Source organism: Pygocentrus nattereri, chromosome 8, assembly GCF_015220715.1.
Source record: "Pygocentrus nattereri isolate fPygNat1 chromosome 8, fPygNat1.pri, whole genome shotgun sequence".
Lineage (NCBI taxonomy): Eukaryota > Metazoa > Chordata > Actinopteri > Characiformes > Serrasalmidae > Pygocentrus > Pygocentrus nattereri.
Window position 1 is genome coordinate 32,054,401 of NC_051218.1, and position 16,469 is coordinate 32,070,869.

A 16,469-nucleotide genomic window follows, 5' to 3' on the forward strand; every position below is an offset into this window, starting at 1 on the left:
AATGCATATTCAAAACATAAAAAAAACAGGAAGTGATGAATCATTGAGTTTTTCTGGTGAGTCTTGTAGCTGAAACATACTGTCGGCATTCTGTCTTCACACGTGTTCTAAAGCAAAACCGAGAGCTTGAGAGAATGAGTCCCTTGAGCTCTGGAGTACACCACAATACCAGCGTGCTATACTACAGATTTAAAGCTGAATGTAAGACCTGATTTTTCGATTTCCTGCAGACATAACAGCTAAAAAGCCACATGAAATCTCACTTTTTCCATCTGCATTCAGGATACATTTGTAGGTGGTTTCAAATCTGTTTTCAAAAGAAAAATCTTAAGACTTTTTTTCTCTACAGGATCCTTTGTTAATTCATTTTGTTGTATTTTGTTCTGTTTAATTTCTTTAAAATGTCTTGAGTTAAAGCAGTCATGAAGTTGCGCTATAAAAATAAATTTGTCATCTACTCAGAGTGGTCAGACTGGATTTTGTGTTTTTTTGTCATTTGGGGATGCGGCAGTTCATGGTTCAATCACCAAATCTGATTTTCTCGCCAAGTATCAGAGTAAATGTAGCCCCGATTTTACTCCACAGCACTTGTGACTCAGTCAGAAGGGAACACGAGCTATTTTTCTTCTCTTCATTCCAAATAAATGAACAGAATATTTAAAATTTCACAGCACAAACAGCAGATCAGGGCTGCATTTCTCAAAAGCTTCACTGAACACCTACCACAGTTAAATGATAGAGAGACTATCATTTTGTAGGTCATAGTTACCACACTGGTTGCTCAATCACACTTTCAGGAAAGGCAGACCAGTTTATTGCAATGAAATTACATTCAACTGTTTAACTTCATATTTGTTTTTTTATGTATGTCTATAGCTGAAATTTTAATTTGAAATGAAGTTTGGGAAAATATGCATTTACATATACATAGTATCTGCAACTGGCTTGACTGCATGTCTTCGGACTGTGGGATGGCACCCACGCAGAAACAGTGACAATATGCAAACTCCACACAGAAAGGAGCCTGATCACCCGGCTGGGGAATCGAACCCAGCGCTACCCACTGAGCCACCATGCCTCCTTATATATTACATAATTTATTTTTATTATTATTATTACCTTTATTTAACCAGGGAAAAAAAATCTCAGCAACATTGAAAATCTCTTTTACCTGAGTATGCTGCACAGACAAAAGATGTACATGCACCAAAACACTGATTAAAGTGGAAGTGTATCTGTTCTGTCAAGGACTGAAGAGTAATACTTAGATACTTTACTTTTTCCCTTTATATTATGACTGCTAATTGTGATGTTAAGAGGACAAGGTAAGGGTAAGAATAACAAAGTAAATTTGCCTAATCTGCAGTGCCTCAAGGTTTCCATTTAGATAACAGAAACTCCACGGAGGTGCGGAAGTGCCTGCCTTTACACTTCTGAAGTAATCACTTTCAAGGGCAAGAACAGCTTAATGGAGATTACAACAGAAATAAGTCACTTGACTTTATTGTGCTGTCCTGATATTTTCATCCTGATCACATTATACTGGGAGACAAATTCAATCAATATGTCAAGCCGAAGGTGTCAACAACCCAATGCTAGGACACGAATGATCTTTGTGGTCCGAGGGGACTAGTTAACATGTTTCTATCACAGCTAGATTGTAATTCACTTCAAACTTTGCAAGTTTCACAAATCAAGACCTTTATTAAGTATCATGTGATCATTTCCATTTTAACCCACAGATGCCACTTTTCAGTTTCAGATAATGGACAAAGAAATAAGAACAGAGTACGGCCTCTTGTGCAGCTCTCCTGATCAGGTTGCTAAGCAGTAATTTTTCAGTCACCTGACACATGATAAACAAAAATGGGCTTTGCAAAGCTAAACGTACCTTCATTTCTTCATATTCTTCACTTTCTTTCTTTTTTTAACCTGTGATATTTGTGTGTGATTCTGAACAAAAAAATTAGTTCTAGTTATAATTATTATTATTATTATTACCATTAGTAGTAGTAGTAAAAATTAATTATAGTTAGAATTCATTTTTACATGACCATCTTCCCCACTGCCTATACGGCACTGCATCGCTCTCCCATGCTGGACCTTGCGGGTGGCGGGCCCATATGGTCTCCCCACGTTGCCTCTTCGGGCTAAGCCCGGCCGGGTTACGTAGGCTGCCTGGCCACCAGGCGCTCGCCGAGGACCACTACCCTCCAGGCCTGGTTCCAGGGGTACATGATTTTTTGTGTGTGTTGTGCATGGTGGGGTTTTGGATCACATTAGTCTGGGTCTTCACTCCAGACCTGTTCGCCCTGGGGGACCCTACCAGGAGCACACTGATCCCAACGACTTAGCTCTGAAGATCCCTAGACCACTCAAGCCCTTCCACCACGACAAGGCCCCGATCCAGGAAGGGTATGGACTTGGAGAAGGCTTATGACCGTGTTCCTCGAGATATCTTGTGGGAGGTCCTCTGGGACTATGGGGTGCTACTACTCTGGGCCATCCAATCTCTGTACTCCCGGAGTGAGAGCTGTGTTCATATACTCGGCATTAAGTCAGACTCTTTCAGTGTTAGCGTTGGACTCCACCAGGGTTGTTCCCCGTCTCCACTCCTGTTCATGATATTCATGGACAGAGTGTCAGGGCGTAGCCGGGGTCAGGAGGGCATTATGTGTGGAGGCTAGAGGGTGGCATCTCTGCTAGATGATGTTCTTTTGTCTGAATCACATGGATGCCTACAGCGCTCGCTGGAGCAGTTTGCAGCTGAGTGTGAAGCGGTTTATATGCGGGTCAGCACCTCAAAGTCTAAGTCCATGGTCTTAGCCCTGAAAAGGATGGCATGCCCACTCCAGGTAAGGGGAAAGGACCTTCCTTTTAAGTTTAAGTATCTTGGGGTCTTGTTCACGAGTGATGGGAAGAGGAATCGTGAGATCGACCGCAGGCCGGGACAGATGGCAGCAGTAATGCGGTCACTGTACCGGACTGTAGTGCTGAAGAGGGAGCTGAGCCATAAGGCAAAGCTCTCTGTTTACTGGTCAGTCTACATCCCGACCCTTAAATATGGTTATGAGCTGTGGGTAATGACTGAAAGAACGAGATTGCAAATACAAGTGGCGGTAATGAGTTTTCTTTGCAGGTTTGCGGGCTACACTCAATTTGATAGAGTGAGGAGCTCGGTCATCCGAGAGAAGCTCAGAGTAGAGCCGCTACTCCTCCACATTGAGAGGAGCCAGCTGAGTTGGTTCGGGCATCTGATCCGGATGCTCCCTGGACACCTCCCGGTGGGGGTGTACCAGGCACAGCATACCGGGACAAGACCCCGGGGTCATCCTAGCACCTGCTGGAGGGATTATATCTCCAAGTTGGCCTAGGATCGGCTTGGGGTCCCCAGGAATGAGCTGGAGGAAGTTGCAGAGGACAGGGTCGTCTGGGATTCTCTGCTCTCTCAACTGCTACTGCGACCCTATCTGGACTAGCGGTTAACAATGATGATGATGAGTTAAGCAGCCTGTGTTTTTAAGCCTGATATATGTAAATGAGCTTTGTTTTGATTGTCTGGCCTCTTTTAAACAGCAATCCAGGCTGAAACACTCTTTACAACTTCAGTGTGAGGAGGTGGGGCTAACCTGCTATAGGATGAATAAGCAGATGTGTGTAAATGTGTTTAAAAAGGCCTTTTTTGTACATTAGTTTCCATCTATAGACTCTATGGACAATCTGGACTGACACTTTGAAACTTTAACAATTTTTACATGCCATATGAAGCTCTAAAGCCTGAATAGTGACACTTATTTGCTGCTAAACAGTTAGCTTGTTCTGCTTGTTTAGCCTACTGTCTCACAATCAAGCTACTAATCTTGCTAATGTGTAATTACAACATTGATTAAATCTGAATTTCTTTGCATGAAAGTTTCAGCAGTCAGTCCAGCAGAGAGAACAGAAGGTTTCTCTTCCTCTGTCTCTCATCCGTGTCCTCCTGTCATGGCAGTGATTCTTCTCCTGCAGCTGGGTTTGATAAATGTAACACAAGAGTGACCTTCATTGAACGTGCTGTATGATTAATCTGTGGAAGCTGGTGTCCTTGTTCCAGAGCTGGTCTGCAGTAGGTGACCTCCACTGGCTACGATGGTCTAGTAAACTAGTGGGTTCATGTGCTGCCTGAGGGCAGGCCAGGCCAGCATTACGGCGGGTTAACTAGGCCAGATCCCAGACTGGGACACAGAGAAACAGACACGCATGAGGAAACTGGCCTGCTGAGCTCAGCTAAAGTGGGACAGCCACATTACAGCTGCTAACCCAACTGCTACATCCAAGTAGTGTAAGGAACCTTTTAATTGATTTGTAATCAATAACAAGCCATTGAAGAATCAATCAGAGAATTTAGCTGTGCTTAATCTTGGACTTGGAGAGTCAACAGTCTTGATGTAGTTTCCCACATCATTCCATACATATACAATCACTGAGCACTTTATTAGAAAAATCTCCTTGTATCTACTCCACTCACCATTTAGGGGCACTTTGTTGTTCTACAATTACACACTGTAATCCATCTGATTTTCTACATACTCTTGTTCTTCAACAGTCAGGACCCCCACAGGACCACCACAGAGCAGGTATTATTTGGGTGGTGGGTGATTCTCAGCACTACAATGACACTGATGTGGTGGTGGCATATTTGTGTGTGTTGCACTGGTCTGAGAATAGTCCACAAATCAAAAACATCAAGCCAACGGCATCCTCTGGGTAGTGTCCTGTGACCACTGATGAAGGACTGGAGGATGACCAACACAAACTGTGCAGCTGCAGATGAGCAATCATCTCTGACTTTACATCTACAAGGTGAACCAACTAGGCAGAAGTGTCTAATAGAGTGGACAGTCAGTGGACACAGAGTTTAAATACTCCAGCTGCAATTTTAGAACTATAAAGCGCTCCTATATGGTCAGTGGAGCTGATAAAATGGACAAAGAGTGTAGAAACAAGTAGGTGTTCCTAATAAAGTGCTTGGTGAGTGTATATATTCACGCACTTAAATAATATGGATCTTAAAGCTTCAAGGATTCTTCAATAAAAGAAACTGTTCTATTTACATGGTTCTGTATGGAAACTTTTTGAACCCACTTTTATTTAGCATCAATGTGAAAAACAATTTCACCCTGCAAAAAAACATTTAAGCATAAGCATAAAATTAATGGCTCCAGTCAAAATCTGTGACTTTCACTTTCACAGAACATTCACGCTGTTGCAAGTGAATGGCTAGACGTCTCCTGCAATTACAGCACAGCACTACCTACTGTACTGAAGCAGAAACATTTATGGCATTTGGCAGACGCTTTTATCCAGAACGACATACAGTAGGATCATTTTAAACAGGTAGGTGAAGGTAGTGTTAGGAGTCTTGCCCAAGGACTTTTTGGTATAGTGCAGAGTGCTTACCCAAGCAGGGGACTGAACCCGTGACACAGAAGGCAGAGGTGATACCCACTACACTATACCAACCACTGACACTGTACACAGTTCACAGCTTTTGTTGCTGATACCAGGCTGAGGATCAGAATGTCATGCTCATTTTATTGAAAAAGGCTCAAAGACTCATTATTGTTGTCAAAAAACACTTGACATTAGTAATTACTGTTATCGTTTTATCATCTTGGCCTGGCGTCCAGCAGTACATACTTTTCTGAAATGAAGGGTATTAATAGTGAGTTTGTCTCCCTGTGTTGCAATAACAGTCTCTACTCTTCTGGGAAGACTTTACTAGATGATGGAACATTGCTGTGAGGATTTGATGGCTGCCACAAGAGCATTACTGGGGTCAAGCACTGATGCTGATTAGTTCTGGATCATTCTAACTCATCCCAAAAGTACTGGATGGCGCTCCAGAGAATGCAGTTTCACTGCTCCACAGCCCAATCCTGGGGGGAGCTTTAAACTCATCTAGCCCATACTCCGCATTAGCCATTGTGAGTTTAGTCTCATGTGCTCCTGTTTGTCAATGCTTTATTACAGAGATAGTAACGGTTGCCCTTAAAGTAGCTAAATATTCAGAAGGGCTATTTCAATCTTTTAGACATGAAGTGTTTGCTCGACTCATCTTGGAGCACATATAAAGCTCAAATATTAAATAACGAAATTGTTATCCTTTTTTCTTTAATATTGATTATCTTGGATACAGTTTCATAGATTTCTGGCCATTTCTGAGCGAGAGACATGGCAGCACCACACTGAGGCTGGAGAGAGAGAGAGAAAGAGAGAGAGAGACATAGCAGCCTCCTGCAAGCTGATATCAGTCAGACTGAAGCGGATTATAGATCCACCAACTTCCCTCAAGGCCATTCAATACATCCTGGTGAAAGTGATTCAGCAAAATTATAAATAACAGCTGTTCTGAAGGATTTGGTTAATATTACAGTGAAGGTGGAGAAGATCGTGTAGGTAAATAAACACATCAGGGTGGATGGACATAATTTACGGTGATCATTCAGGCCACCAAGTCAGTGAATCTTGTGGCCAAAAATTGTACAAACATGTTTATTGGATAAACACTGTGTTTAAGATGGTGTGAAATGGTGCTTCAGTGCCAAAAACAGTCAGGTGTTGCTTTTGCATTTAGTCCACTGCGCTTAGTACTGGGTATACAGGGTTGTCTGGCATACTGGCTGAAGTTCTTTTTAAGGTATAAGATTTATCGTTACACTAATAAATGCAGTTTCACACAAAATGTAGACAGACACACAAATCTACCAATTATACATGGTGAGAGGCAGAAGACGTGCATCTCAGCCCCTCTTCACAGCCTCATAACTCTGTGAGTCACATACGACCTTGTGATAACACTGAACAGAAAGGGCAACTCTACACATTCAGGAAATGTTTGAACTGTATTTGTGTACTGTATTATTGCAAAGTTAGAGAAACAGATAGAAATAGTGTGGCAGATTTTAGTTGGTTCTCTGAAAAAAGGCAGATCTCCAAGCTCAGGGCTGGAGACCACTCTTTTACAGTGAAGTATCTTGCTTTGGTTTGCATGAATCAAATCAATAAATGAACAGTCCTTTGGGGCTGTTACCACAGTTACTTGGTTAACTGTCACTGGGCACAGGCCTACCTGCATCACTCGACCTCCAGGGTCAGACAAGTTTGTTTTGTCTCGGCAGCCGTTTGCGCCAGTACAGCTGGCCAGAAAGGCCCACAGTAGGTCAGTTATGTAAGTGTGGAGGGTTTTTAGGGGACACTGCTGTTCACTCAAGCAGTTCTCACTCACACACACACCCGCGCACACACATATACACACACACATACCCCGGCGCGCACACACATACACACCAAACACACTCTCAGCACAACCACCTGACCAAACACACACAATCTCAGTCTCTCTGATACGGCCTCGGAGAAACAACAGGAGTCAAATGGGACGCAGAGAAGCACATATACAGCATCTGTGTTTAGATTAATGTTCTATCTTATTAGTAAGCAAATTCTTTCATGCTACAAATAAGAATGGTCAGTTAAGTGTGAAGATATTGTAATTTGGTCATACAAGTATGATATAATTAAAAAGATGCTTTTTCAGGGGTTATTTAGTAAAGACAATGGTTCTATATAGAACTGACACCCAAAAAACCATTTGCACGCATAAAGCATTCTCTGCATGGTGAAATGGTTCTTTGGACCGATGGAGAATTTGTTGTATATAATTCTATATAGCATCAAAAAGGGTTCTGCCATTGTTGCAATGTTAAGTTTGTAACACTAGCTTGCTATATAGAACCATATACACATGCTGCATACTTCTGAAGACTCAGTTAAGCATTGAAATGGTTCCATGAGTGCTGATTCTATATAGAGTCATTGCCTTTACTAAACAACACTTTTAGAACCATCTCTTTTTTTGTCTCAATAAAAACAATCTGGAATCATGCCTGTCAGATTACTGTCAAAATTTGAAAATGATGGGGTTATGAGGGGATATGAGAAGATGACAAAGCACAAGCTACTGGAACCTGTTTTTTTTTAGCTCAGGTTGTGCCCTAGAATCCCATAATAATCATCTATATTTACATTTAATTGACTTTCTCTATGAACAAGCTTGAGTCTGAACTTTTTACTGGTATTTGTAAATTCAAAAAATGATTTTGAATCATGCATTTTACTTTTACTTTGTACAAATTATCATAAAATATCTTCTTATCATAAACAAAATAAAATGGTGTTTCTAGGTTTTTACACCATGGTGGGGGTATATCAAGACAGACAGTGAAGTCCAGTTTAAATGAACTGTGTTAACTCTAACTAAAGTTCTACCATGACAGCTTCCTCAAACTGCTTGAGTTTGCTCAACTGAGGAAATGATAGAACATGAAAAATGAAAAAACGTCAAACGTACAGGAAGTCTTCGCTCAAAAGACACACAGAATACATACGGGAAACCACACAGTGTTCCAAAAGGGCCTACACAACACCAAAGACTCCAGAACAGAGTTCAGTGATACTCCACTTCAGTGAATGCAGCACATCAGTTACTTACAAAAGAAGACTAATAATGATGATAAGAATAATAAGAAGAAGAATGATCAAACTGACATTATTATTTTGGAAAATTACACCACAATATGATTGTCTGAGTATGTATGGACAGTCTAGAACACTAAACAACTAGACGAATCTTTTTTTTTTTTTTTTTTTTTTTTTAAACCTGTCATGTCTGGCCATTTTTGCAATCGGAATGGTAATCCGAATGTACTGATGTACCAAACATATTTGTTTTCACAAGAAAAAGCTCTATAGGTTACTAAAGCCTATTGTTAAAAACTAGACAAATCTTAATAAATCGATCCATCCATCGATCCATCTGAATCAACATAACACAAATTTCTGACCTGCCCATCACTGTAACTGCTGCTACATGTGTCAGCATGTCTGTAGATGTTGTTTACAGCAGACAAAAATAATTAACAATTGACCAAATTTAAATGTAGGAATGGGAAATTATTTAGTCACCGGATGTTTTCATGTCTAATAAGTGGGAAGTTAAAGCGATGAGAGCTGTTCTTTCAGATGAGCTAATACTAAACCCAACACTGGAGCTGGTCAGTGTTGTAATGAGGAAGACTAGTTGCCTTTACAACAATAGTTTGAGCACACTTTAATGAAATAATGTAAATGATGGCATACATGGAAACATATAATACTAATAATAATCTTTACATATGGTGTATTTAATCACAAATGTTTAATCTCATTTTTTTTAGTCACTCATTTTTTAAGCTGTCAGTAGATAACTACGTACTAGCCCAGATAAAGTTTAGCTTACCTTTGAGCCAGTCTAAGTCTGCCTGTTACTAGTTATGATTTATTTCAAAATATGCTCAAAATATGCTCCAAGTACTCACAGCATTCAGTAGAACATTGTGTACATCAAATACATTCTGCTTAAAAATTCACTGACTATATCAAACTATATCAAAAATTGCATTGACTATTTCAAAACATCTCGCTGGGGATCCAGGAGTCATTAGGCTTGAGCCAACTGATAAAACTTTCATGAGTCACCAATAGACTGCAATTTCCAATCAATTTGGACACCTTAAATGTCAGAAAATGCACCTTCGGTGGCTTTAGGGTTTTAAAATAAATGCAGCAACACCTTTCAGAAATCATGTTATTAGCAGAAAGTTAGAATAAATATGCACTTTTTCTGTCTCAGCTTAAGGTTTAATAATAAGTTAATCCCTGCAGGTGCTGATTATGAATATAAACCAAATGTGTTAGGATTACTGACTTTTGTTTACTAAAAACACAATATTAAGCCTGTGTAAGATCACATTTACTGTGTGTTAGTGCTTTCAGAATTGTTTCATCCTTGACTGTGTCACTTTGTGCATCATGAATATAAATTTATACCCAGATATCAAGCAGTGAGCTCAGAACGTAAACGATGATGCACTATAGGCACGTCAGTGTTAATGCTTCTTAACATCCCACAGTGCCCACAGTACGGTTTGGCATTAGTTTACGGCTGGATCCGAGGCTTTTAGCTAATGGATCATAACTGGCCTTGTAGGTGCAACTCATCATTCCTGCATTGCTGATAATGCGCTGCCGTTTTTTAATAACAACAAAATCCCTGCTTTTAACTGGAGCTTCACGTAATTCTGCTAAGCTCCCGGTATAGGCCGTGCCCCTTTATAGTCAATCTTTGTATTTTATAATATTTTTTGAACAAAGGCGTTATTACATTTATATTAGTTGTTTCTCACCTGTATTTCAAGAAGAAGAATGTTAAAAACTGTTGGGCAATCTCAATTAGCCTCGTTTCTGACACAGTATGACAGGCCATTAAAAACATGAACAAAAATATGTCAGCATAGCTGCAAACAGTATTGGCCATCATGCAAGCTGAATTTAGTCTGTGTTTATAGACAATGGGGTGGCATTCGGTGTCAAAAACCACCAACATAATCAAGTCTATTAGAGATTACTTAGGCCTACAGTTAGCACCAGGCTAATTGTGACATGCTAGAATAAGCTTCTGTTTTCTTGTTAGCTATATTAGCTTTGTAGCTCCAGTGCTAAAACTAATGAAGCAAACTTCGTCGTAGCTGATTAGTTACATTTGGGATCAGAAGGTCAATGGAGTAAATTTAAAAAGTGTCAATCCTTCCTTCCAATCAACTCCAAGATAAGATCTTCTTGCTCTAAAATGTCTGTCATAAATGCAAATAAGAGAAACTAACTGAAGTACGGGTCAACTGCTGGGAGTCTTTGTGCACACTCTCAAGGCAACATCAGTTCTGGGACTGATTCTGAAATCGGCCTGGAAACTGCTAAACCTGTGTATTGAAACTCAATGCTTTATGGTACTGGGTTCCAGAACTTTCCATATAACTCAAAAACAGACTTCAAAACCTACAAAGTCAGTTATTAGCATCAATGAGCCAATAAGCATGCCTGTTCCAAATCTACACGGCTCGGCTGTTTAAATTACATTCTGCATGTATGTTATAATCTTTAATGTAATTTGATGTTCTATGTAAACAATGATTCAGAAGTTTCATAAGACACTGATGAAGTAAGAATCCATTTTTGTTCAAACTGAGGGGCTGGCGACTTATGTTCTTAACTAGAACTAGGCTGGTCAGCTAGCTAACAGGCTAAAAACAACTCCATCATTAATATCACAGTCTTGAATTAAAGTACTTACGATGTGATTAACTGTAAAACTCAAATGTTCATGTTTCAGCCAGAAGTTGTGTCAAACCCAGGCTGAACCCCAAATGGCTCTGTACTCTCTTTAATTCATGAAATGACAGCAATATACAGAGATCGGCGACCGAAAGGTCTTCTTATTCAGTCCATAGTTGCTTGGCAACGATACTCTCCTCTAAAGGAACTATACACTTAGGCTGAATACTTGTTTACGTTGATTATTATTAATAATAACAAATTGTTTTCTGAAAAGTGGTGTATTTTATCACACTTTATGTTGGTCACTGTAAGAACACCCTTCCCATGATGAAATCACAGTAACGCATAGCCTCTCATGGCCTACTGCATTAATATCCTCTTTATTTAGCAGGCAGCAGTTTAGCCCTGCCCACTCACACTGAAGCATTGAATGCCAGAAGAGCAGGATGTTTAGGTGACACTGACTTACTGCACTCAAATTTCTGCATTTCATTCATTTTGCTGCATTTGTAAGCCACAAATGAATGTTTTATTTCTCTAATGATAACGCAGAGTGAGTACAGGAAATTGTATGTTTACTTGTTTATGTGTAGTTAGAGAACAGCACAGCACTGAAAAAGCTCTAATGGAGAACTCATAATGATAAAACCCTAAGCCTAAGCTCAAACACAACAGAATTATGTACATCACTGAGCAAAAGTGGCAGACCATGCTAAAAATAATATGTAAAGCTGTTTATCTGGGGAGTTAGTATTTAAACATTAGAATAAATCCAAATAAAGAAATAAATAATCCATTTTGATTGATCTATATGTTAATGTTCAACCATTTCCAAGTCTCTCCTGGAGGAAGTCCAATATTTACAGTTACAATCCAATATCTGCTTTATCAAACTAACGCTTGATTAAATTAAATCAAACCCTGGCGCTGGCTGGAGAGCAGCAAGACATCGGAATATCAACACATACTTGTTATGCTTTATTGTATTTATGTTTGTTTGAAGTTATTTTAATGATAAAGTGGGGCTCACAAGTCAGAGAGCACTGGTGAAAATGCCTTTACATTCCTTTCTAATTTAACACTCTTTTCATTTCAAATTCTATTATCAGCATAACGATTTGAATGAAAAGTACAATCACTGAAAGTACAATTACAAGTTTATGTAAAAGTCTCTGACCAGCAGATCAAACCCACCCGACAGATTAGAAAAAGTGGCCAGGCCTTTAAGGAACACACTCACCCCCATTGACGGCTACAGGCGTCACTACAATCCCTTTGGCCTCGGCTTTGGGTGAGTTCTGCCCGTACCGGCCGTCGTCTTTGGATATCAGCCGCTTTGGGTTGCCCCTGCTGTCCAGCACTGTGGCGTTCACCGTGGCACTGTAATATTCCTCTTTGCTGACCACACTCTTGTCTGTGGTGGTCAGGGCGCACGGCAGCGCACAGAGGAGGAAGAGGAAGAGGCCGGAGTGGTTCATCTCTCGTCTGGCTCTGATCACGGCAGCACAAGGAGTCTCATGCTGCCCAACACTCACGAGCCACTTGGAGAGCTACAAAACAATCACACAAACAAACAAACAATAAAAATGAGATTTTTAAGGTAAGGGGAAGTGGGAAGGTGAAATTTGTATAAAAATGAGAGCTGGAAAAAGGAGACTCACAGCAATTAGATTGGATCTGGTAATGATTCATCATGAAATGATTCAATGCACCATAAAAGTAGAAAATGTTACACAATAAATTTGAATAATCTTTAGGAAATGATACAGTACATCATACATTTTCGAACTTTACCTCATTTTCTTTTAATTAAATTAGGATTCTTTATTAAATGAGTCAATGCATCAGGAAATTTCAAACTGCAAATTTGATTCAATTACAATTCATTAGAAAAATGACTCCGTGAAACATATGATCACATATTAGACCACGATTTGATTTGATTACAATTATTTAATAAACAATTCCTTGTCAGGAGTTCTTGTTGTTATTTGTTATATGTTATTTGATTGAATTGCATTTCATTAGGAAAAGATTCAAAGTAATATATAATATATAACCTTGTATTTTACCATAATCTGATTCAGCAACAATTCATCTGGGAAATGATTCAATGCTTCGTTAAATTTCATATTTCTTCACATTTCAAGCTGATTGCAAATCTTTAGGAAATGAACCCATGCATCTCAAATTTTACCATCTTTTTCTTTGATTTGATTTCATGAAAAGGTTCAGTGCTTCAAGTAATATATTTAAATACTCTTCAGCGAACAACTGATCATGAAATCTCAAACTGCAAGATTTGGCTTGATTACAAGTCCTCATGAAAAGATTCAATGTATCACACAAAAATATAAATCTCTGATTCAATTTCATCCCAAACAATCAATAAATGATTAAATGATTCACAAAATCTCAAACCGGACAGATTTGATTCGCTTACAGTTATTTAGAAAAACAATACAAAGCATCACACAATTTCAAAATTTCACCATGATTCAATTTCCATTAAGATTCTTTAGGAAACTTTTCAGTCATGAAATCTCAAAGTACACCATAAATTGACAAGTTTGTTATATTTTGTTTTAAGTATTATTGGAAAATGTTTTACGTTTTTTATAGTACTTTTAAAACGAGTTCTTTTTGTCTGTTGCAACTCATCACGTCAGATCAAATAAATACATCAACACATTATGTATTATGAAAAGTTTCTGATGTATCATGATATCTTTTGGCATGTCACCCCTCACTAATTACCTGATATCTAATGCTTTACATGTACGTTTCACTGCATAAAGTATAATTAACATTACTGACAATTTCAGTATATATACCACAGTATAGTGTATTTATATTTTTTCATTTAAACCATTTCTGATTTTTGTAGATTAACAGTGGTGTATTATTATTATTGTCCCTTTACTTTTAATAACAACTAAATTTAACACCTGAAGTGAATCTAAAATATTTTTCAATAGTGCAAATAGTAAAAACAGGAATAAACAATATATCATCAGATATCAGCATTGCTTTATCCCTTATAATCGAATTAAAGGAGATGTAAAGCCGACAGCTGCTTCTCTAAACAGTAATATATGTTTTATGTCTGAAAGTTATTTGTCTCATACATTCATCGCTCACACTTGAGCTTTAATCTATAAGGTGCCACTGGAATTTAGCATCAGATTTAGCTGAGAGGCTGCAGAGCAGTGTCGCCCTGAAGCAGCTGGCTGAGCGAGGAGTGCTGCACACAGATAATCGGCCAGCCTCCATGCTAGGTTAAGGAATAACTGTTAACCCTAAGAGACTGGCTTTTCCTTCCACTCTTTTTTCGGTTGTTAACTCATTACAATTTGAGATTATTACTTTGAAAAACTGGACTAACTGACCTGCAAGCTCACAATACATGAGGTGAGGGAATTAGCATTGTTTGCTCTGTTTGTATGTCACGTTATCGGCATTAATTTGCACACCGTTTAAACGGGAATGCAAAAACAATAACAATTTAAAAAGAATTTCAACCTGTGTCTGGGATAAACATGGGTGTCGCACACTACTAGTGCATACTTTCAAGAAGTGGGTGGGACATGGCCCCCTGTCCCTCCTCAGTTTCGTAAACATTTCTACAATTCTGGCCACAACATTTCTATTTTGGTCACAAGTTTCATTGGTGGCCTGAGTGGCAATCTGTCTACTCCTGAATAGGACTATTTATATACACAGAAGACAAAAAAAAAAAAAAAACACTATTTAATTTGATTTCAAGGGTCATATTAGGGTCAAATAGAGTACACTTCACTGCACATCATTACATGCGGTTATAACTGATTCTAACAGCCCACAATAGATGCAGTTGAACTGGAACCTTTGGTTCAAAGCATTTTACACATTCTACTAGAAAAACAAACAAACAAAATAAACAATAAACAGTCTCTTTAAGGAAGAGAGGAGACAAAAACGCACTGCTGAAGAAGCATAACAGGCCATGCGGTTTGAACACTGGGCTGTGACACTACATTGGAAACGATAGAGAAGCATATTGTCTGTGCGTAAATAAATAAATAAATACATAAAAGCAAATAAATAAATAACGGATATAATCACCTCACGACGAGGTGAGTGAGAGGCGGCCAGGCGCTCCATCTGTTCGCTCTTAACGCTGTTTTACGTGTCAGATACCAGGCATGCATGCATCTCGCGCGGGCACAGACACCTACGTCGCATGCACGCGCACATACACATAACGCAGACATATATGCACACACCCACGGACGTCGTGCACATATGAAGGCGCTCGCATACATCTGCATACACGCGCACGCGCGCATACAGTCCTGTCTCTCGTTCTGGCTGTCTTGGCGCGCGTGCACACACCCAGTTCTCTCAGTGTGTGTGTGTGTGCTATAATGTGTCTATCTGGCTCACCTGCTCTGGAGGGAAACGCTAACATCCACGCGCCGCTCCTCTTTGTGCGCGCGCGTGTGATGTCCGAGCGAAGCCGCGGCCCGTTTACCGCGAGCGCACACACACGCGCTCTCGCTCTGTCTCTGTCTCTGTCTCGCGCGCGCGCTGTGAGGCTGTGTGTGTGTGTGTGTGTGTGTGAGAGGAGGATGTGCTCAGAGTCTCTTCCTCCTTCTGCAATAAAAAAAGAAACAGGCCGAGTGAGACAGCGCCCACTAGCGGCAGAGATACACACCCCATGCATCCCAAGTATGTGTGTGTGTATGTGTGTGTGTGTGTGTGTGTGTGTGTATATATATATATATATATATATATATATATATATATATATATATATATATATATATTACACATAGGGTACATATTCAGTATAAAATAATATACAATCATATCATATAGAAGTTATATGCTGAAATATCCATAGCGTACAGGGATGCATTTGAACAGTTGTGCAGTCTGTGTATTGTATGTAATGTTCTAGCAGCCATCATGTGGGACAGAGGAAATGAGTCTAGGTGTGCAGGCACTTCTAGGACCACTTTATTCATGAGACACTTCTGTCAGTGGATTATGAGGTGTTATGGTGGTTGGGTGGAGGGTCATTGGCTGTGAGGTGTTCACCTAAAACTTCAACAAGCTCTCAAGCTCTCCCATATTAATTTACTGCTCAGGCCATTAAACACTTATCATTTTGCCTTTTTTTGCCCAGGAGTGTATCTCTCTCTCTCTCTCTCTAAATATATATATATATGTCATACTTAGACACGGTTCAGAGGTCCCATATGTATTAATAATATGTCCTATATGTATTTCCA

General features: G+C 39.5%; 1 protein-coding gene across 3 annotated transcripts in view; it reads right to left on the bottom strand.

The window, feature by feature from the left end:
* The window catches only part of rnf130 (ring finger protein 130), a 79,740-nt gene extending 63,941 nt beyond the window's left edge, over positions 1-15,799 (bottom strand). For 2 of the 3 annotated variants that reach the window (XM_017693369.2, XM_017693367.2), the window contains exons 1-2: positions 15,619-15,798; positions 12,434-12,743 (exon numbers count right to left, since the gene is read on the bottom strand). In XM_017693369.2, the coding sequence (XP_017548858.1) occupies positions 12,434-12,671 (238 nt within the window). In that variant the 5' untranslated portion in view covers positions 12,672-12,743; positions 15,619-15,798. Of the gene's footprint in view, positions 1-12,433; positions 12,744-15,618 lie in introns of all 3 variants that reach the window. The other variant, XM_017693368.2, reaches the window with a different exon arrangement.
* Positions 15,800-16,469: the final 670 nt, after the last annotated feature.